This window comes from Phoca vitulina, unplaced genomic scaffold, assembly GCF_004348235.1.
Source record: "Phoca vitulina isolate PV1807 unplaced genomic scaffold, GSC_HSeal_1.0 scaffold2, whole genome shotgun sequence".
In the NCBI taxonomy this organism is placed as follows: domain Eukaryota; kingdom Metazoa; phylum Chordata; class Mammalia; order Carnivora; family Phocidae; genus Phoca; species Phoca vitulina.
Genome location: NW_022589705.1, coordinates 74012494 through 74035250, shown reverse-complemented (window position 1 = coordinate 74035250; position 22757 = coordinate 74012494). Strand labels below are relative to the sequence as shown.

Sequence of the window (22757 nt, the reverse complement as noted above, 5' to 3'; positions counted from 1 at the left end):
TGGTGAGAGGCCGACTTTTGATTTTGGCACAGGTCATGGATTTCAGGGTCCTGGGATCGAGCACTGAGTTGGGCTCTGCACTCAGCATGGAGTCCGCTTCAGATTCTCTCCCCTTCTCCCTCCCGCTCACTCTTTTTCAAATGAATAAATAAAATCTTTAACAAAACAAACAAAAAATACCTTGGGTCACTGTTTCAGTGAAAAGTATACTTTGTGAGGTTTAAAATATATAAACCTTGTTGGGGAGAAGTACAGGGGGACATTAGATTTCTCTGAAATGTTTCAATTTATAAAAGGAGACATAATTTTTATTTGTATAATTAAAAACCAATAAAAAAATATGCCTTTATTTAATCAATCAAAAAATGCCTTCTGTGGTAGGCAGCCTCTACCTCCTGGTAATTAGTCTTATATAATACCCTCCCTTTGAGTAACTTGCTTTTTTATTTTTTCTACATTTATTTATTTGAGAGAGAAGGTGCGTACAAGCGAGTGGGGGGGAGGGGCAGAGGAAGAGAATCTCAAGCAGATTCCCTGATCATGGACCCCACGCGGGGTTCAATCCCATGACCCATGAGATCATGACCTGAGCTGAAATCACAAGTTGGATGCTTAACCAACTAAGCCACCCAGGCGCCCCTTGAGTAACTTGCTTTTAACCAATAGAATATGACAACACTGAGGGGTTATCCCTTCCATGAGTAGGTTGCAGAAACTAATGACCTCTGTCTTGCTAGTACTCTATCACTTTCTTGGCTTGCATGCTTTGATGAAGTGAGTTGCCATGTTGGAAGAACCCACATGGCAAGGAACTGAAAATGACCTCCCTCGAGGAACTGAATGTTCCCAACAAATAAGACCACAGACCCTAGACTGACATCTTGATTGCAGCCTTGTGAGAGATTCCTGACCTACAGAAATCGTGAGATAACAAACGTGTATTATTTTAATTCCCTAAGTTTTAGGGTAATTTGTTATGCAGCAATAGATACCTTTCTTTATACAGTGAATTTTTGAGAAACTAATTATTAAGCCATCATACAAACCCATGTAAAAGAAAAGGTCTAGTCTAGATTGGCACAGCAAATATCTGAAGGCATAGACATGCACTATAACCACATCTGTCAGCACCATCTGAGGAGCCTAACTCAAGTCTTTTGCAGTCAGGGCACCCTTCAGGGAAGTGGTGGTTCTAGGGCAGGGTTAAGTAGGAGTGTGGGGGCGGGGAGGGAGAGAGCATATGTATCCCTCACCATCAGTGCCTACTGCCCCCCCCAACCTTCAGGCCCAAAGGTGCCTTAGGACAAGGGCAATCCCATACGGGGCTCTCAGGCTGAGGCCAAGTCGCCCCTGTCAGACCAAGAGGCCCCTGAGGAGAAACCTCTTGTCACCCCCATCAGCCACAGCAGGCTGAATTACTCCTCCCCAGTGACTTTCCTCCCGTCTGTCTTTCCTCCCGTCTGTCTCCTAGCTCCCAGCCCAGAACTCTGCTCAAAAGGGCAGCTCACACGGTGTGGAAAAGAGGCCACCAGACAATGGGTAGAATAGAAACACAAACTCAAGAAATGCATTTCTCTGCCCCAGTTTATTCACCCTGGCTTGGCCCAGAGGCCAGGTTCATACTCAACATGCAAGGGCTGGACACAAAAGTCCCCAGGACCATTGCTTCAACCTCACTAATATGCCCTTCACCCACCGTCAGGGATAGAACTCTTTAGAGAGAGGAAGAGCACCCCCATTTCGCAGATAGGGAGACTCAGCGTCATGCCACTGCTCACCCATCAGGATCTTGCATCCTCATGGCTCCCAAAAGCAAAGCACAGAGCTTGGCTACCTTAGTCCTTATTTCTCCCCAGAATTCACCCACTCTCCATTTCACAGAGCCTCTGCTGGAGCCAGTCAACCCCCACTGAAAAGACCATGCAGTGACGGAAGGGGTTATGACCCAGCATCCTGAGAGCTTCCAGAGGCTGGGCTGACATTGCCCCCTGCCCACCCTGGAAAGCCGACTATGGCTCCTCTGGGCCTAGACAGCCTGATTTCAGGAAAACAGACCAACCTAATTGAACATCCAGTGTTGCTAAAGCCAGAAAGGGACAGCAAGTAGAGGCACAGAGAAGAAAGTGAGATTTTTTTTCCCCCAGCAGTCTTGGAGCACGTCATCCATTCCTTGCAAGCGTATAAGTGCACATCCGCTTTCATCAGAAGCTTAAATCAATATGGTCTGCAACCGCTCCTTTGCCGTGGAGAAGCGTGGTTTGTTTCCAAGTGATGTTTTAGAATTCCCTTTCTCCTATTCTTCACAAGGTTCTGCCACTGTCATCTTCCCCATCCCCATCTCCCATGTGCCCCAAGGCAGAGTTCAAGTGGGACTTTATCTTCTTCTCTGATCCCACCCCCACCATCCCTGCCACAGTGCCGATCACCAACCCCAGCTCCCCTCCCTCATACTCATTCTCTACCAGTCGCCCTGGCAAAACTGTAGCCAAAAAGCCATGGCAGGCCAGAGCAGCCACCACACTTCGTCCACAGCAAATCCACCATCAGGGACAACAGCCTTAGCAGAGCGAAGTCTGAGAGGAGTGATGGGGAGAGGGTGGAGAGGTGGCTGGGAAGTCTCAGGGGAATGGATCAGCCACAACCCTCAGATAAATACTGCAGCCAGCCCTCTCTCCGGAGCAATGGGACCCTGTGGAGAGAAGAAGGCTAGGTTGGCAACGGGTAACACAGCGTGTGGATGCCCCACATAAGCAACTGAATATGTATTTGCATATACCTCCTTGTGAGTCTGCCTGCGAACACACACGCTCCTACTACACACTTCCCATGCCTGCACCTGCACACAAAGGCCTGCACACACAAAGACACATTCATATACACCCACCACAAGCCTACACACTCACTCAAACTCACTCATACGCACACACAACTTTTGCATGTATCTCCTCACTCATGCACATATATGCACATTGTTGGATACCTGTTCGTGCGTACATATACAAACTTACTCCCTCTCACATACATGCCATACACACACATATGTGCACACACACAGGCCTGCACTTAAGTTAGCTTGTGTGTACATATAGGTCCACGCCTGGACCCATCTGCCTACATGTTAGCACGTACATACTCACGTTTGCTTACCTGCACTCATACCAGCAAATAATCATGTACTTACTTGTGCACAACCACACACATGCCTGCAAATATGGACATACACCCCTGCTCCCCTGCGGAGGCACACCCTTAGCCCTGCTCCTGGGGCCCGGATGGGGCTGCCCTCTGTTGGAGACAGCGGATAAGCTCCTTTCGGTTGTCCAGGATGGTGTCGAAGCTCTCCTGCAGACGGGTCTGCTGGTCTACCAGCTGCTGCTGCAGGCCCCGGATCCACTGCAGCAGGGCCAGGCGGCGGTACATCACCAGGTGCACGTGGTGCTTCTCCTTCTCCTGCTCTTTGTAGCGCTCCTGAGCCTGCAGCTGCTGCACAGCCTGGGCCACCGAGGGCAGAAGGGCATCTGGAGGGCCCGGGCCCCGAGGGGTCCCACAGGCAGGTGCAGGACTGCTGCTGGGGCTGTCGGTGCTCAGGGAGCTGCTGGCGTAGCCGTTGTCCTCCAGCGGGGAGCACGCTGGGCTGGCACCACTCAACTTCTCAAGCTCAGCTCCGGGGATTTCTGCCCCCTCTGGTGGGCTGCGCACCTCCCCCTCGGGGAGCCCAGGGGCCTGGAAGACCTGGTTGTCAGAGGGCAACTCAGAGGAGCTCTGCATCAGGATGGGCTCCACGTGGCCTGGCATCCCATGCCAGTTCTCATTGGCATCTTTGGCACTTGCCATGAAGTTAGAGTTGCTGTCTGGTTGGAGCTCCGGCTGACATACTCCCGGCGGGCCCCCCAGGAACTGGCCGCCCTCAGCCACCCCTGGCTGGATGGCAAACATTTGGTCTGTAAAGGGGGAGCAGAAGAATGAGTTAGAGCAGGACGGGGGTTGGGGGGTGGGCTGGGGTCCGAAGTCATGGCAACCCAGCTGCTGGGGCAAGGCCGTCTCAGTCCCTTTCCCTCTGGCAACACCTCCTTTGTGGTTCTCCTCCTCTTTCTCTGTGGACTCAGACTCCTGCATAGGGTTTTCTCAGCCCTCTGAGACAGCTTGTCTTCTCGTTCTGTGCATGTCTCCCCAGAGGGCCTCATCTTCTGCTGTAGCCTTAAGAACCTTCAGGTGTTGGTGACTCTCAGATGTGTCTCCAGCCCAGATCCAAATGCTGTCCAACTCTGCAACCAACCATAGGCTTCCCAAATTCTACATACCCAAACCAGCTCTCCTGCTCCAGCGTCCTCAGCAAAATGGCCCACTCTCCATTCAGTCACTCCAGCCAGAAACCTACGAGCAGCCCGGACTCCTCACTCAGCTTCCTCCCCCATCAACTGGCCACCAAATGCTGACAGTTCTTCCTCGTAAAAACCTGTGTGTGTATGGACAGACGTCAACCCTCACTTTCACTTGGTTCAGGTCATTTCTTACCCGGATTACTGACGGCCACAGCCTTCTCACTGATCTCCCTGCCTCCAGTTAAAAAGGTAAACTTGATTTGTCACAGCTCTGGGTGCCCTCTCTAAACTGCTGAACCTCCACATGGCCTACAAGGCTGTGCTTCAGCTGGCCCTTGCTCACCCCTCCGGACTGGCCTCTTCCACCCCAAACTGCTCAGAAATTTCCGAAAGTGCCATCTTTCACTTCACACAATTCCCCTGGCCTGGGGCACCTGGGTGGCTCAGTCGTTAAGCGTCTGCCTTCGGCTCAGGTCATGATCCCAGAGTCCTGGGATCGAGTCCCACATCGGGCTCCCTGCTCGGCAGGAAGCCTGCTTCTCCCTCTCCCACTCCCCCTGCTCCCCTGCTTGTGCTCCTGCTCTCGCTGTTTCTCTTTCTGTCAAATAAATAAAATCTTAAAACAACAATTCCCCTGGCCTCTAAGCTCCTCCCTTCTCCACCAGCAAATTCCTTTCCAAACTCAAAACCCAGCTCTCATATCCCCCCTCTCTGAAGCCTTCCTGATATCCTCCCCCAGCACACAGAACTAAGCACCGTTAACTATGCACTTCCCCTGGGTCCCCACTGCCCCGGTACACACTGCTTTCTCTGTATTTGTTCCTTGGCCCTGGAACATAACTGATGGTCAGTAGATGTCTCTATGTAGTCGTTTTGGGGTTTGTTTTGGTTTTGGACTATCTTGTGATAGCAGCTTGCACATGTGGCTCCCTGACTAACCGTGGAGTTCTTCCGCATATCCTCGGTCATACCCCCGGGGCCAGCACGCAGCCTGGCTCTACGCCGCTGTCAGTACACAGTTGCTGAGGGAGTGATGGGGGAGGGGGACTGCAGTGGGCTACCTATGCTCGGGAAGAGGGAGCCAAGAGTAGCAGGAGGCTACTGCAGGCTGCCCAGGGCTGGAAGACCGGGCTTCAGTTCCCCCCTCGGCCCCAGGGAGCGCCCCCTCCCGCCCCGCCCCCCATTGACAAGCCTCTCTTCTGACCTTGCCCTCTTCCCTCTGTGTCTACTATCTTGTGCCCCGCCCCTAGCTTGCTCCATCCTGAGGCCCCAGAGGGAGGGCATATCACAGCATTCTTTCCTCCCCAATAAGCACCTCTTACCAAAATTAGGGTTTGAATCGACAAGAGATTTCTACTGACCTCATAGTGCTAGGATTAGAAAAATAGGGGATCAGTGAGAGTGAGGGATAGTGTAAGTACAGCAAGCACTAAGAGGTTTTTATAGGTGGCAGGGACCCTCCCTACATTCAGTAGTGGGCAAAAGTCCTGGGGGTGTAGGGACGGTCCCTTAGTGACCTACACGCTCCCATCCCTCTAAGCAGTCTTGGAGATCTTCCCCGGCCCAACTGTTTTCTCTTTTTCCGAAGCTGGGCGGGGCCACAAGGCAAAGCTCAGACGCGGTGGCTGTGGTGCTAAGGCCCACGGGGTTCTCAGGGATGGTGAAATGGGAACCCAGACACCCCAGGATCAGGCTTCCCCCCAAGCTAATCTGTAGTCGGCCGGGGTCGGGGATGGGGCGGGTGGGGGCGCTTGTCTCAGTAATGGTGGGGGAGGCGGCCTCCCTTCCTGCCTAGTCCTGCGGGAGGGGACTTCCCCAGGAGACAGAGGATAGAGACCGTCCTTCCCTAAGCTCCCCATAGGAGGCAGCTGGGCGGAGGCTGCGACAGCCCACCCCACCCCCCGACACCCCCCCCCCCCCCCCGGGCCCCCCACCCCCCCCTCCGGGCCCGACTCACGGCCTGGACGCGCCCGCCCCGGCGCGGCTGGCTCTGCTCCCGTAGACCCCGTGGCGGGAACTCGTCCCTCGGGGCTGGCGGGGGAGGGGGCGTGTCCCTCGGCCCGGCCTGGGCAGCCCGGCGGGCGGGGCGTGGGGTGCGGGGCTCCCGGACGGCGCGGCCAGCCCCAGGCCTGGACTCCGGAGTCGGGCGGCGTCAGCGCGGCGGGGCGGGGCGGCCGGGCCCACGTGGGCCGGTTCGGGGTTCCGCCGAGCCAGCGGCCGGTGCAGCCCGAGCGCCCGAACCGACTCCCCCGCCTCCTGCAGCCTCGACCGACGCCTGCCGGGTCGGGTTTATCTTCTAACTGCATCCACTGGGTCCCTCGGATCGCTTTGCGTCACTGCAGATACTGTGACATTTTCAAAATGAAAATCCGATCATGTCACCAGCCCCTGCTTAAAGCCTTTCAAATGGCTTCCCTCTTGCGGGGTAAATCCTTAAGGCGGCAGCCACAGGGTTCCGAGCCAGCTTCATCCTCTGCCCTCCATCTCTGCAGCTGGGCCTCACGATCCTTTCTGCCATGAGACTTCTGCACACACTGTTCCCTCTACCTGAAATTCTGTTCCCCTTCTCGGCTTACTCATATTTCAGCTCTCTTCTCAGATAAACCTTCTCTGACCTCCTAGACCAGATTCATTTCCCCTTTTGTGTTATCCCAGGGCACTTTGTTCCTTTTCTTCATTGCATCTATCACAATTTGAAATGACATATTCATTTTGTGCTTATTTCATTAAAGTCACCTAATGAAAGCTATGTTTTAAGAGAAGAAAGAAAATCTGCTCTGGGACAGGACTGGGTCTCCTGTCCTGCACCTAGGCCCAGGCACCCTCCTCCCTGCAGGGCAGAGAACCTCTCCATAGTGTCTGTGCAGTGAGCTCTTCTCAGCTTCTACTTACCAAAGCCTGATCCCCCTCACTCCCTTCTTCTTAGGAGGAGATGAGGAGGGTTGGGACTCGGTTTGCAATCAGAGAGAATGGGGTCAGAGTTGGTGCTGACCCTAATGATAAGAAAACACTGGCTGGTGTGAGGGAAGTTAGGGCTTCTTAAATTAAGTTTTTGCCTAAGGCAGCCCTAGGAAGGAGACTGGGGCAAATTTAGCCCTCAGGGCACCCACGTGAGATTCTAGGAGGTCCCTTCCATACTCCCTACTTTACCAAGTAAAGCAAGCAACTGGCTACAACCTTTTTCATGTCCTCCCCCCATTAAAAACAAAATAAAACTAACAGGGATTCATCTTTGGATCATAATATATTTAAAATACTCTTGTCTTTCCCTCATCTCTTTCTGCTGCTTTTTTTCCCCCTCTCCATCTTTTGCTATTTTTTAGACCTCAGCCCCATTTCTACACAGGAGCTGAACCCTAGCTAGTCTTCCTTTTTCCCTTACCCCACTCAAGTTCCCTTTGCCTTTAGCCAGGTGACCAAATGAGGTGACCCAGATCCTCACTCCTAAAGCCACTCTGAGCCTGGGTGGTCTAGAGTTGTGCAGATCTTCCTGTGTCACACAGCTACGTCAGATACTTAGTTGTTCTGTGGGCCCAGAGCTGCTCCTCCCCGCCTCTCCTGTGGACCCCATCTCTCCCAGATCTAACCATGTGGGCCAAAAGGGAGCCTGATGAGTCCAGAGATGGGAACCCCATTCCAGGTGAGTTAGCATCCTTCTCTGGGACTTTCTGAAATAAAAGGAAGACGAAGCAGGGAAGACATACGGGTAGGGATGCAGCAATCGCATTCCCTGCCAAGTGGAGTCCGTTTGTAGTAGGAGAAAATAATGCTCATGCACGGAAGCAGAGGCAAAAGACGGAAGTTCTGGTGATGTTCCAGTCCCTACTTCCTGAGGCCTATTTCTATATCTTCCAATAAGGCCCTTATTTTGCCAAGCCTAACTTGAGTGGAATTTCCTTCACTGGCAATCAAAGAATCCTGATTAATACAAGAGCACAAGGTGGTGACCCAGGGGTCCCTCTCATATACCTCTCAGCCCTCATTAAGGAATAGCAACTCTTTCCCCATGGTAGCCATTATCAATCCAGTTTACACGGTGACCTCCTTTGAAATGCAGTGGAATCATCTTAGTGTTCCCTCATTAGAAACATTCCTCCCTAGACGCTGAAACCTGCTGACCTGTAGAGGCTAGAATGGTGGAGACAGGAAGTAAACTCTGGGAGAAAGTCATCAGGTACGATCACATAGCGTGCCACACTTACCTCTGCCACTTCATATGTATTCTGGCTACAGATGACAAAGAATTCTGTACTGATCGTTGACTTCGAGCCTCTATTGTACTCTGCGGGGCAGCAGACAGCCTGGCTTAGCTGAGTCATCAGTCAGTCTTTCCTTTGTTCTATTAAGCTAGTTGTTTCTAAATAACATCATCTCTGAGAGGTCAAGTGAATTCCAAGGGCATCAGATTGCAGCCTCTCTTCTCTTAGTCAAGGGTAAAGTTGGGTGGGATGCTCTAGCACTGTATAATTAACCCAGCAAGTGCTCAGACTGTGGTCCTGGGCACTCCATACTTTTCAAAAGCCGGGAGCCTTGAGAACAAAAAGCCCCAGGAAGGCGGGGCGTCCGTGTCTGCATGATCACAGAAAAGCCGGTGTACAGAGGTCTGTGATTCATTCACCAGAAGATTCCACAGTCAGGATGCCAAGGAATCAGTCTTTCCAGGTAGAGCGGTAAAGTGTCCACCTAGCTACATAGATTTCAGGGACTTAATTGGCAGGGACATAGAAATCACCAGAGATGGCCAGTAGCAGCCCGGATAGGCTGGGTAGACATCCTGGCAGGCAGACAGATGTCAGAGCCAAGAGAGGCTAGCAGTGAGTAGCCAGATCCAGGTCCTAAGGGCCTAGAGCGTCAGGCAAGGGGACAAGGGAGATGAGAGGTATTTCTACCCCAGGATATAGGACAGGCAAGAGTTCCTCTCCAGGTGGAGAATTTCTCAGTGTCAGTACTCCCAGGAAGAAAGGGGTGGGGGTAGAATCAAGGTGTTTCAACCTCAAAGACTTTGCCCCTTCCTGTCCCTTCACTCACATCCAGCAGAGTGCTCTCCTCATGTCACCTGCTGTGTTGGGGATTCAGAGCAGAATCAGGACTGATGGGGGCCTTGTGTGACTCCCTGTTTAGAAAGGGAAATAGAAAAAAGTGGGTCAAAGGAATGAGTACAAAAGAGGGTAAGGAAAGCCTTCACAGGCTTTAAAGGATGAATAGAAGCTCCCCAAGAGAAAGCGGGGGAAGGCCGAGGAGACTCTATGTGGTGTGTATGCTCAGAGTGTGGTCAGGGTGACTGGAGCTTGAGGGGAAATGGAGGTAGGAGATGAGGTTAGAAGGTAAAGTTGGCCCAGTTGTGAAAGGCCTTGACCACCATTCCAAGGAGCCTAAGCCTCATCCTGCAGGCAGCAGGAAAATAGCTGAGCAAGCCCTCAAAGCTTTCTTATCAGAACAAAGCACAGGCCTCTAGCCCTGGAGGACAAGCTCTATTGCTACCTGCTTTCTTCTCTTTCCCCGAGCTCATAGCACCTGCCAGCTTCCCCACATGGCTTTGGGAACTTAGGCAAATCAAAACATTTTAAACTTTTCAGAGTAAATAAAGATATTATGCCTTGAACATGGTTAAATAACATTGTAATTGTGAACATTGTTCCTTGGACTCCCAAGACTAGGTACAGCCCTGGAGGACCTTTGGTGTCCCAGAGAGTCCTGAAGGCAAAGGAGAAGGAAAATCATTCCCCAGAATTAGCTCATCCTGGGAAAGAAGGCCTACAAAGCTGGTGACCTGGTTGTTTTGTTCATCCGGTTCTCTGCTGCCTCTTAAAGGTAAAGCGCCACTCTATTCTATCAAGAAATTGCTGTGCTGGGGCACCTGGGTGGCTCAGTCGGTTAAGCATCTGCCTTCAGCTCAGGTCATGATCCAGGGGTCCTGGGATCGAGTCCCACATCGGGCTCCCTGCTCAGCGGGGAGCCTGCTTCTCCCTCTCCCTCTGCCTGCCTCTCTGCCTACTTGTGCTCTCTCTCTATCTCTCTGTCAAATAAATAAATAAAATCTTTAACAAAAAAAGAAAGAAAGAAAGAAAGAAAGAAATTGCTGTGCCATCACTTTAGGTAAAACATGTCCATTCCCTGCCCCCGATATGGCTGTTTTCTCAGCTGTAAAATGAGGGGGGCGGGTACATCAAACAGAAGTTTCAAAGCTTTTTTTTTTTTTTTAGCCTTGGAATCTTTTATCCCCCCCCAAACAAAATCTATGTAGTATACCCAGATGGAGATCTTGTCTCCTCCCTGAACCCTCCACCCTGAATGGCTCCTGAGGAGGCTCCCAGGAAGCTTTTAAAGCTCGGATGGGGCATAATTTCAAATGCCCTGCACCATAAGAACCTAGGAGACAAATCCCTCCACTCACCATCCCTGCCTCCCCTTCTGAAGGGGGCAAGGAGAAACTGAGGGGGTGTTTTGGAGCTGCTGGGAGAATGAAAGGTAGTATAGACTCTTTCTCTTCAGTGCGCCCAAGTGGTAAATGGCCTCTTCCAAACCCCTCTTCCACCACGAGACCAGAAAGCCAAATCCAAGGTCCCGGAGGCTGTGGGAAATCCTAGAACCCACAACAGAGGGACTGGGCTAGAGAAGCTGATGGGAAGGAGGACTGAGAGAAGGGAGTGCCTGTTCTACCCCCTTCCTAGCAGCTGCCTCTGTGGGCTCCATAATCCCCATGCCCTCTCCGCCACCGCACCCTCTGGCCTCCCACCTCTCCTCCACCCACCCCATTCATCAGTAGGAGGGCGCGTATCAGCACAGCCTTTCAGGGTCTGACAGGTCCTTTCTGGGTGCCCCCCACATGTAACCACTTAACCCCCGGCACAAAGGGCCTGGCTGAATGGGCTTGGAGCCGGCGGCTCGTGCAGAGGGGGAGGCCTCAATAGGATTTGGGGAGCTGGGTGTATAAACCGCTCTGCTCCAGCAGCCCTCAATGGAGGAGCTGGAGTCGGGGCATGTGCCGAGGGGAGGAGCCCGGCAGCTGCATCCCACCCCTGAACAATGATTTATTCATTCTCCAGGCACACACAGAGAAAACAGGCCCGAGGGAACGTGGCCCCACAAATCACCCTTGGCCTCAGCTGATTCCCATGGCAATCCCTGCAGCTCAGAGCGCCCCCTCCTACTCCTAATGTATTGCCTCCAGCCCGCCCTTCCTCTTCCTGGCCAGCAAGTAGAGTGCAAGATGATGATCAGGGAGGCCTTTAGTAGCCTGCAGGTCAGGCAGGCTTGCTCTTTGAATTGTCTCCACCCAATCTCAACCTCACTCTCTCTGAAATCTTCCTGGTCAGGTTTTTCTCAAACCCATTTCACAGCCAGAGAAACTGATGCAGGAAAAAAAAAAAAGGCGCATCGCTTGACCCATCTCAGGACTGACCCAGGGGAAAGACTGAAAAAGAAGCAGGGTTTGGGGGTTCAGCCTGGAAATAGCCTACAGATAAAGGGCATGCAATAAAGGCTTGCTGGGTGAATTAATGGCTGCTAACAAAAGGTATCCTATTTGTTGTCCACACTCTTTTCCCTAGCCCCCATCCTCCAGCCACATCTGGCTCTGATTCCTGGAACAATCTTAGGGAGAACATTGGGGATTAGGGGAGAGAAGGAAGACAGATAAGTAGAGATGCTAAAACCAGTAGATTTAAAAAAAAATATTTGGGTGGGGGCGCCTGACTGAAGGTAGAGCATGCAGCTCTTGATCTTGGGGTCATGGGTTCGAGCCCCACGTTGGGAGGTAGATTGTACTTAAAATTAAAAAAAAAATCTTTAAAAAAATGTTGGGTGGGTAGGTGGTTTCGAGAAGCAATAAATTGTGACAAGAATAAATTTGTTTTTGCCTTCTAGCGTCCACACCTCACGTTACCAGAGCCAGATCAAAAAAAAAAAAAAAAATCATCATAATAAATAAAACTAAAAATCAATAATGTTAGCAGAACAAGGAGAACCAGATTGAAGTGACCATCCTCAGACTGGCCCCTGGGCCTCCTGGCCTCAAGATCATAATTACCCTGTCACACAGAAAACAAATCTGTTGTGGGTGTTAAATGTGGAGAGGTGGGAGATCCTGGGCAAAGAGGTTGCCCAGCTCAGAAGGGGGAAGGGAGTTGTAGTAGGAAGACCGATTGGCCTTTGGTGCTGGGGCAGGAGGGGGGTGGAGGGGGGTGGTTTGAGACTGACAAAAATTAAAGCCTTGAAAGTTTCAGAAAGTTTTCTTCCATGAGACAGGAGGGTAGACGCATGAAGGGAGGTGATCCTGCCTAATACTGAACAGTAACGGTGGGAAGTCGGAGGGAGAAGTCCCCCAGCCCACTTCGCTGAGCCCAGGAGGGCGGGTTGCTATGCTGCTGCTGCCCTCTGGTGGCCAAAAAAAGAGTATCAACACCTCCAGTGCTGGAAACCGCAAAGAAGTCTGTCTCCTTTTCTGTTCTAAAGCCTTGGCCACCAAGACCTGCACATCCCAGGAAGCAGATGCTGAGACAGTTTAGCATGTAGGACACTCATTAAGAAGTGCCCTTGGGGGGGGGGCGCCTGGGTGGCTCAGTCGTTAAGCGTCTGCCTTCGGCTCAGTTCCTGATCCCAGGGTCCTGGGATCGAGCCCCGCATCGGGCTCCCTGCTTGGCGGGAAGCCTGCTTCTCCCTCTCCCACTCCCCCTGCTCGTTTTCCCTCTCTCGCTGTGTTTCTCTCTCTGTCAAATAAATAAATAAAATCATCTGTGGAAGGGAGGGGACAGGAGCCGAACTGCCATTCAGACCCCTGATAGTGTCAGCCAGCCCCTCAGGGAACTCTGAAGGTTGGATGGCCCTTCAGAATTGTCCCCAAATGAGCTGAGATGGCCAGCCCTTTATACTCCTTCACTGGATGTGGGCCATGCTGGAAAGGGGCATGACCGCAGGCAAGGGGTTCTCTGCTGCAAAGGCAGTCCCCCAAGGGGCTGACCACTGAAAGCTATCTGCAGACAATGCTCCCAGAAACTGGGCCAACCCAGTCTTCCAGGACAGGGCAGTGCATTCCCGCCTACCCCACACATGCCCCACAGATACTCATTAAACATGTGTTACGTGAGCGGCCGGGTTAGATCATGCCTCAGGCTCCAAGCTCAATGGGGACAGCCTGCAAGTCTGTTATTCAAGCCACTGATCTTGGGAAATGGTCAAGGGAGCCTTAATGCTCGAACTCACAGATCCATTCATTCAACAAACACTCACTGGGCTTTACTGTGTGCCAGGCCCGGAGAGAGACACTTCACCAATGTTTTTCTTATTTAATCCTCACAACTGTGTGGCTGGTATTAACTTAGATTATTCACATGAGATCAAGTTATCATGTGGCTTTCGCCGTGCAATGACACTTATAAAAAAATGACACAATGGGACAAGTGCTATTGCTGCTGTCAGAGGTCCTTTGGGCCACAAAGGGGTATCGGCTCTGTTCTGTGTGTGTGCATGCATGTATGTAGAGACAGGGCTCTCTCTCTCTGCTTTTAGCCAGAATATTTCCTCGATCACAGCCGAGAGTCGTGCCTCCATGGCTTCTGGCTTTAATTCATTTCTACAGAAGCACCGGCTTTAAAAAGTCCTGGTTGTGGGACGCCTGGGTGGCTCAGTCGTTGAGCTTCTGCCTTCGGCTCAGGTCGTGATCCCAGGGTCCTGGGATCGAGTCCCGCATGGGGCTCCCTGCTCAGCAGGAAGTCTGCTTCTCCCTCTGTCTGCCACTCCCCCTGCTTGTGCAGGCTCTCTCTCTCTCTCTCTGACAAATAAGTATCTTTAAAAATAAATAAATAAAAATTCCTGGTTGAAGCTACAGAGCTAGCTCCTTCCCTGGATATTTAAAGGGGAAACCATTCTTCATCCCTGGTGCTCTTTGGCCATCTGATCATTAGAAAATCATGAAAGAGTGAGTTCTATCTCTAATGTCTAACTTCCCTATCTGCATGATCATTTGGGGAGAACCCTGAAGGGCAAGAGGTGGAGGTTTCTGCTCCAAAAACCTCTCTGTATCCTATGCTTCTCACCAACCCAACTTTGTAGGAGGTGATAGAGGAAGCTGTCAGCAGCTGTTCCATTATAGCCCTGACCTGTTCTCATCTTTGGCCAATTAAGTCTCCCAGCCATCCTAGCCACCAACATAAAGATTTTAATTTTCTCGGGGCGCCTGAGTGGCTCAGTCTTTAAGTGTCTGTCTTCGGCTCAGGTCAGGATCCCAGGGTCCTGGGATCGAGCCTCGCATCGGGCTCTCTGCTCAGCGGGAAGCCTGCTTCTCCCTCTCCCCCTGCTTGTGTTCCCTCTCTCGCTGTGTCTCTCTCTGTCAAATAAATAAATAAAATCTTCAGGAAAAAAAAAAAGACATTTAAAAAAAACTGTAAAAAAAAAGATTTTCGTTTTCTCATTTAGATTCCAATCATAAAGAACTTGAAGGAAAAAGAGGCATGTATGTGTGTTGGGGGGAAGCTTGGATGTCATGGAGCAATTTCTGGGTCTGACTGCAGAGAGACATAAAGTACTCTCAATATTCCTCACCCCCCCCCCCCCTCACACACACACACACACACACACGCCTTTCCTCCTGGGTGCCCAGAACCTAATTTTTCACATTTGGAAAACCCAGATGATTTTTGCCTGGGTCCATCTGGTTTTCCAAATAACCTGTCTTTTTGATAAATAACATAAGTTAAATTAGACAAGACAAACAAAGAAAGGGGTGGGCAGTCAGCTTTTTTCCTTCCATCAGCCCCTGAGAGAAAGACGGGCTGAAAAACGTACACCATGACTCACTCCCAACCCTGCCCTAGCACTTTCCACCCCTTAAACTTGGTCCTGTGATTCCCCAGCCTGGCCCCTTCACCCCCACAGGCCCCTTCACCCCCACAGGCCTAGCCCATCAGCCATCAAGAATACCAGACTGTAGTGCTTTCTAAAATGAAGGGAAAGAACCCAGGCGTTCAGCCCCAGAGCTTCTTCCAAACACCCTGAGGCTGTAGCTACTTCAAACCCCCTTTTCCCATTATGTATCCCACCACAGGGAACAACTAGATCAATACACTGAAAATGAAAACCTTTAAGGTGAGAGAAGAGAGGACAGAAAGAGGGGATGGGAAGGACGGGGATAGTAGAGACAGACGATACAACTACTAGGGATAGAGATCTGGCACCGGGGTCTCCAAAGGTAAAATCTGAGGTGACCCCAGCCGTCCACAAAGCCGTGCTGATTTCCTGAGCTCGCTGCGAGAGTCCAGGTACACGGCCAGCGCCCATCCCAACCACTCCCACAGGTCCCAGCACAGAGCCAGCCCATGGGCCATGGGCTGCTGGCTGTGGCAAGGCTTGGCTTCTCCTCCCTACTCAGCCAGACCACGGTGAGCCTGAGCCCCACCCCGTCCTCAGCAGCGGGCTAGTGGGCATCAGTGCGGCCTCTTACGTGTGCTCCATCATTTCAGATTAATTTGTGCCTCTGATCCCAACCACAGCCCTGTGAGCTAAACCCAGTCATTCCACTCGGGCCTCATTTTCCAGATGAGGAAAGCAGGTCAGAGAATGACTTATTCAAGGTCATGCCACTTGTAAGTTGCAGAACAAGGACTTAAGGCTTTAGCTACCACCTCTACACTATCCCACACTAGAAAGCTTCTTTGCAAGCAGTTCAGCTCCAAGCTTCTCCCCATTAGCTCTTCCAGGCTTCAAATCAGTCCTTGCTCAGGAGGTATTTATTGAATGATTCTATGTGCCAGGTACTGTGCTACCTATGCTTTTCTTTCTTTTCTTTTCTTTTCTTTTTTTACATTTTTAAAAAGATTTTATTTTTAAGCGATTTCTATACCTAGTGTTGGGCTCAAACTCACAACCCCGAATCAAGAGTCACACGCTCTATGACTGAGCCACCCAGCCACCCCTTTCTTTACATTTTTTAACAAAACAGATATGGTCTCTGCTTTTACAAAATTTAGCCTAATGAGGAAGGCAGACCTACACAAACATTAAGGTGGCAAATTGTGATAAAAGGGGGCACCTGGGTGGTTTAGTCGGTTAAGCGCCTGCTTTTGGCTCAGGTCATGATCCCAGAATCCTGGGATCAAGCCCCGCATCGGGCTCCCTGCTTCTCCCTCTCCCTCTGTGCTCTCTCTCTCTCTCAAGTAAATAAATAAAATCTTTTTAAAAATTGTGATAAAAGATGCAAAAGAAAAGGAAACTAACAGAGGTAAGCTGATTAAGAAAGGGGTGGTAATGGAAGTTCAATCTAAGCTAACATCTGGAGAATTATACAGTAGCCAGACAAAAAAGGAGGGTGGAGAGGAGGCATGCCAGGAAAAGGGAAGAACACTTTGGAAGGCCCTGAGGTTAAGTGTAATGTGGAAGGAGAGTGGACAGGAGGTTGGGAGGCAGAGCTATATAATGGAAGACCTTGTAGGCCATGAGGAGTTTGAAGCTCATTTTGAGTGCAAAGGAAACAATAAAAGGTTTCATTTTTTATTTTTTATTTTTAGAAGGGGGGGAGGGGCAGAGGGCGAAGGAAAGAAACTTTTTTTTTTTTTTTAAGATTTTATTCATTTGAGGGACGCCTGGGTGGCTCAGTCGTTAGGCCTCTCCCATTGGTTCAGGTCATGATCCCAGGGTCCTGGGATCAAGCCCCACATCGGGCTCCCTGCTCAGCGGGAAGCCTGCTTCTCCCTCTCCCACTCCCCCTGCTTGTGTTCCCTCTCTCGCTGTGTCTCTCTCTGTCAAATAAATAAATAAAATCCTTAAAAAAATTTTTTTAAAGATTTTATTCCTTTGACAGAGAGAGAGCAAGCACAAACGGGGGAGAAGCAGAGGGAGAGAGAGAAACAGGCTCCCTACCGAGCAGTGAGCAGACTTGGGACACCATCCCAGGACCCTGGGACCATGACCTGAGCTGAAGGCAGACGCTTAACGACTGAGCCACCCAGGCGCCCAAGACACTGAAAGGTGTTATATGAGGGAGTGGGATCCTCCAATTTATGTTTATACAAAGGTCACCCTCTGGCTGCTGTGCATAGATTAGATGGGAAGCAAGCAAAAATATTTTAGGAGAGGAGAGATCAGGAGGCTGTCACAGGCCGCTGGCAGGAAATTATGGAAGCTTGGATTAGGGCACTGGCTCTGGAGCTGGGAGACCGCTGAGTCAAGATGCAATGTGGAAGTTGAAATAACAGGTCTGAGAGAGTGTTTGATTACGGAAGTAAGGAAGGAGGTGTCAAGGATGCCCTTACAGAGGTGCCTGGCTGGCTCAGTCAGTGTAGCGGGTGACTCTTGATCTCGGGGTTGTGAGTTCAAGCCCCGCATTGGGCTTAAAATATAAAAGAAATATTTAAAAAATAAAAGAAAATAAAAAGAAAAATATTTTTAAAAAGAGAGAATGGTCATATAAATTAAGTCATGGAGATGTAATATACAGCATGGTGACCGTAGTTAATAATATGGTATCGCATACTACAAAGTTGCCAAGAGAGTAGATCATAAAAGTTCTTATCACAAGAAAAAAAATGCGTAAGTAACCATGTGTGATCATAGATGTTAATTAACTAGACTTACTGAGGTGATCATTTCACAATATATACAAATATCAAATCCCATTATAATGTACACCTTAAACTAATATATTTTTTGTTACAATTACAACAAAAAAGAAAATCCTTTCGACTCAGATTTGAAGGAATGATAAAATGAAATAAAATCTTCATAACTTAAAAAAAAAATTATGCCCTTCAGGTTTCCCACCTGAACGACTGGGTATATGAGGTACTTATTTTTTTTTTTTTAAGATTTTATTTATTTATTTGAGAGAGAGAATGAGAGACAGAGAGCACGAGAGGGAAGAGGGTCAGAGGGAGAAGCAGACCCCCTGCTGAGCAGGGAGCCCGACGCGGGACTCGATCCCGGGACTCTGGGATCATGACCTGAGCCGAAGGCAGTCGCTTAACCGACTGAGCCACCCAGGCGCCCTATATGAGGTACTTTTACTGAAATGAGAAACACTGGAGGAAGAGCGGATTTTTAGAAGGAAGGAAGATCGTATTATTTTTTTTAGAGTAAGCTCTGGGCCCAACATGAGGCTTGAATTCACAACCCCAAAATCAAGAGTCGCTCGCTCCACTGACTGCACCAGCCAGGCTCCCGGGGGAATATCACATTTTTAAGATGCTTTTTAAGGGGCACCTGGGTGGCTGTTGTTAAGCGTCTGCCTTCGGCTCAGGTCATGATCCCAGGGTCCTGGGATCCAGCCCCGCATCGGGCTCCCTGCTCCGCGGGAAGCCTGCTTCTCCCTCTCCCACTCCCCCTGCTTGTGTTCCCCCTCTCACTGTGTCTCTCTGTCAAACAAATAAATTAAAAAAAAAAAAGATGCTTTTTAAGATCACACATTTGAGATGCTTATGAGACAATGGGCCTTTAAGTTGTCCACAAAACGTGATACAGTTGTGACAGGAGTGATTTCTCAGGCTTGCTGCGTAGCACTTGACATAATGCATTCACGTTCGTTTTCCAACGTAAGCCTCACAACTCTGAGACAGGCATGAATGACGATCCTCATTTTATAGCTCTCGATGGAGGCTCTGAAAGGTGTGGTATTATTCATTCAACCTTTACTAGGCAACACTACATTCCAGGCCGCATGTCATGGAGTGAGAAGGGCATTTGGCTGGCTCAGTCCGTAGAGCGAGCAACTCCTGATCTCGGGGTTGTGAGTTCGAGCCCCACGGTGGGTGTAGAGATTACTTAAAAATAAAATCCCTATGAATAAAAGAAAAAAAGAGAATACAAGGTAGAAGATAGAATACTGTCTCAAGTATGATATGATCAGATACCATGACACTCCTCCCTATCGTTAGGTGAACAAGTCAAGACAGGAAGCCCTATGAGTCATTAAACAAGTAGAGGACATAAAGACCAAAAACGTCCAGTCTGAACCATTAGAAATTCTCGAAGGGCACAGTTTGTGGAGAAGCAGTTGAGATGAGGGATTGCAAGGGAGCTGAGCAGCTTGTCCCCATGGCGCTTTAGTGACCAGAACCTGGCGCTTTATGCAAGAGGCCCTAGAACAGTCTGTAGTTTGTACAACTGTGGACTGAATTAACGAGATCAGAGACCTGTTCGCATGAAGTAAAACCATGTGTCCCTACCCCACGGTGTGGAACCAGGTGACAGGGCTGACACTGAGCATATCTCTCTCACAGATGCACAGGCTCTTACCCCTCCAGGGAGGAGTTCCAAGCTGGCGGAGCAGAGTCCCGGCACGAGCTGTAGCAGCCGGCCCTGGGGCCTGTTTCATTAAAACATCGCTGAAGCTCATGGCTCAATGTTTGGGGCAGAGGCATCTGGGTCAGGAGGCAACTCTCCACTGCAATCCTGTTAGGCAGGTCGAGGCTTAGCTTGCCCTGTGACAGCTATGCCCACATGGGGAAAAAGTGACCCAGAGCTGAAGACCCAACTTCACTTTCTCCAGAGTGCTTTCTTTCCAGAGCCTAGGACAGAAACCATTGGCTCCCTGGATATCTTTCACACTGCTTTTCTTATCCTCAGTGGTCAATGCCAACCCTCTTCTTCTGTCCCCCCAAAAAGGGTCTGGGAAAGCAAAAGGAGAGAAGTATCTCGCCCTCCTTCCCAGTTCTCTTCTGCATGGCAGAGGCTGCCTGTCTAGGGCCCTGTTTAGAGGGCTCAGAGGGAGGGGCATTAGCCCTCACCGTGGACCCAAGGCTGCAAATCAAAAGCTATAACCACAGACACCATTTATGTAAACTCTCCTCACCTGCACTGAACCCAAACCACATGGGGAGTTAATGTGATTCACCGGAGTGGAGAGCCCAGGGAGGGACAACTGTAGCAGCCTTTCTCTCTAGACCCAGGGGGGCTTCCTTAGGAGACAGGTCGCCTGAAAACAATGCTCCTGAACATTAGACAGGCACTGACCTAAGAATGAGGACCCAATCTGGACGGCAAACCCTGCCTTCAGGCACTGAGATTTATTGAAACACTACATACATATTAAAACATCTTTATATACATTTTCCCCATTACAAGATTACAAATATACAAATTCAAAGTCAGCATCTTATGTATTAGAAACAACTGTAGAAAACCTACACCCTAACTCCAGCAATTAAATTGGTGTTCCCCGTCTGCCCATCACAAACTGGCACAATTCATCCAATTTGTCAAGTCCAGTTCCTGACAGTGAAACCACAGTATTCACATGGTATGTTTTTCCAAAGCAGCAGTGACACTCAGTTCTGGGGGGTGGGGGGGAGGATCTGTCTAGAATTCTGAGAGCCTCATGATTGTTCAGGGAAGATTGGGAGTGGGGGGCAATTCTCTTCAACAATATTTTGATTATAAACTCGATAGTGGTCTTCTCTCTAAATAAGCAATGAACTGTTGTCCTCTGACTGGTCAGGGCAATGTAATAAATCCAGTTGAATGCAATAAATAATGGTTATATGTCTTTTTGTCAGGATGAGAAGGGAGGTCCTTGAGCAACTTTGTTTCACATTGAGAATTTAATCCCAGGAGAGAGCTCTCTCTGCCCCATCGGATATATAATGTGGAAGACACCGGGTGTGTATAACCCTTAATCTTCATCCTCGTAGTCCAGAAAATTAGGGCAAACATCTTTCTGACTTGGGTACTGATTTGAGTCCTTACTATAGGGGAAGCAAATGTTAATCGGCAAGTTGAGGCTGCCTCAGGAAGAGGAATACAGGAAAATGGAAGGGGCGAGACAAATATAACGGCCCATCTGTTGGTTCCGAGGTCCTCCAAGAAGGCTCTCTTTCACTGAGTCCAGGTCACTGTGGGGCACATCTTACGGTGTGAAGGATTCCTACTGGTATCGACATCGGCATTCTCTGTTTTCTGGAATTTTCCGTAATGCCATACTTTTTCATCCTCCTCCTCCAACCACCCCTTTCACAAAGAGCTATCAACCCAGGAGGCTGCTAGGATAAAATGTCAAATGTATAATGGAGGAAGTGAGCCTTCACCCAAGCATCCATGAATTAATGTAAACATTGCAGAATTAAGATTAGTGGCCAACCCAGGAAATAATACTAGGAAAGGAAAAAGACGTCCAGAGCGATGCAGTGGAAAGAACTGGAATCTCTGTCTGTAATCTTAATGCACTGATTATAAAGGGGAGCAGAGGGGAGGTCATCCATGTGAGCATCAGTTCCAATCTTCAATGCCAGAAACTTCTCAAGTCTCAACACAGGTGCCAGCACCCTTGATGATATTAGCTTTCCAAGTATCTGAAGATGCTTTGCTTCAATCCTGAAGTGCTATCATCTGTTTTGAGGCGCTTGGGTGAAGGGGATGTCATTAAAGATGGAGCCCTTCTCCTTACCTAGAGAGCAGAGAAAGAGTCAGGACCAGCTCAAGACCCTCATACAAGTACTTACCTTCAATTAGCTCTTAAGAACACATAGTTAAATCATGGATATTTAGGAAAAAGAGAAATATAATCTTTCCAGGAAAGTTTCAAAGCTGATTACCTACTGGAGGTAGCAGTCCTCTTGTACTTCATTGGGGAGTGCAAGATTAACACCCCAGCATAAGCCTTTAAGCCAGAAATATCTATATTTTTTATTTAAAAATCAATCAATCAATCTTGCCCTGGAGAGCCACCAAATCAGTTCTCAAATTCCCTACCTGAGGCTTAGATGATTCCTTCGCTGCCTCAGCCTTAACAGGAGAAAGTGTATGGAAGACAAAGTTTCTTAAATTTCGGGGTGCACTGGGGTTCAGGTCAGAGAGGGCAGCCAGTTTCTGAAGCACAGCTTTGGGCTGGTTTAGCAGTGAGCCTGTCTTCAGCTGAAGAGAGAAGAGTCGGTTGGCATCAGATCCCAAGTGCCAAGGGAAGAATGAGAAGTCAGTCCCGCCCTGCCTCCCCAGGTCTTGAGGGGACATATTCCTACCCCACTCAAGTAAAAAAGAAAGAGCAGAATCTTTTGACATCTACTTTCATTTCCTGCAGCCACCTCCCTCCGCTAATGACAGAGCATTCCTTAGCCTGACCTGGGCCTATAGAACCTTGCAGATCATGATCATCAGCCTAACCAAGTCCCCAACCAACCTGGTGGGCACTTTCCGGCCTGATGGCTTCAAAAGGATTTCTGAGTAAAGACTTTGGTTCTTGAATAACCACAGCATGATTGGCTGAAAAGACAAGATGGAAAGGCTTATTCTGGGCAAAGCTGGGTAGAATTACCTTTAAATCTAAACAAGCTAAGAAGCCTGTAACTAAACGAGTAAACTAAAGCTTAAAAACTCGGATTATTTTATAATGGTGACTTGAAACTATAGTAAGGAGTGGCAGGAAGAAAGACAACCAACTTGAACGTTGACAAATAGTTAACAGTAATAAGCAAAAACAAGCATGGTAAGAGTACAGAATAGTGTTTAAGAGCCTCA

At 49.5% G+C, this 22757-nt stretch overlaps 2 protein-coding genes across 5 annotated transcripts in view; both read right to left on the bottom strand.

Annotated features, from left to right (window-relative positions):
• Nucleotides 1-1566: 1566 nt before the first annotated feature.
• On the bottom strand, nt 1567-6447 carry CUNH1orf216 (chromosome unknown C1orf216 homolog). 3 transcript variants are annotated; one of them, XM_032387977.1, is made up of 4 exons: nt 6280-6447; nt 4302-4456; nt 3248-3941; nt 1567-2689 (listed from the first exon to the last, which is right to left on the bottom strand). In XM_032387977.1, the coding sequence occupies exon 3, from the start codon at nt 3934-3936 to the stop codon at nt 3250-3252; it is 687 nt and encodes a 228-aa protein (XP_032243868.1). In that variant the 5' UTR covers nt 3937-3941; nt 4302-4456; nt 6280-6447; the 3' UTR covers nt 1567-2689; nt 3248-3249. The 3 variants fall into 3 exon arrangements, 2 of the variants coding, with proteins under 2 accessions (XP_032243868.1, XP_032243859.1); XR_004297491.1 differs by lacking the exon at nt 4302-4456 and having other exon boundaries at nt 3182-3941; XM_032387968.1 differs by lacking the exon at nt 4302-4456.
• A 15132-nt stretch (nt 6448-21579) lies between these two features.
• CLSPN (claspin) overlaps nt 21580-22757 on the bottom strand; it is a 30250-nt gene continuing 29072 nt past the window's right edge. For both annotated transcript variants that reach the window (XM_032417509.1, XM_032417515.1), the window contains 3 exons: nt 22420-22502; nt 21996-22157; nt 21580-21690 (listed from right to left, as the gene is read on the bottom strand). In XM_032417509.1, the coding sequence (XP_032273400.1) occupies nt 21580-21690; nt 21996-22157; nt 22420-22502 (356 nt within the window). The remainder of the gene's footprint in view (nt 21691-21995; nt 22158-22419; nt 22503-22757) is intronic.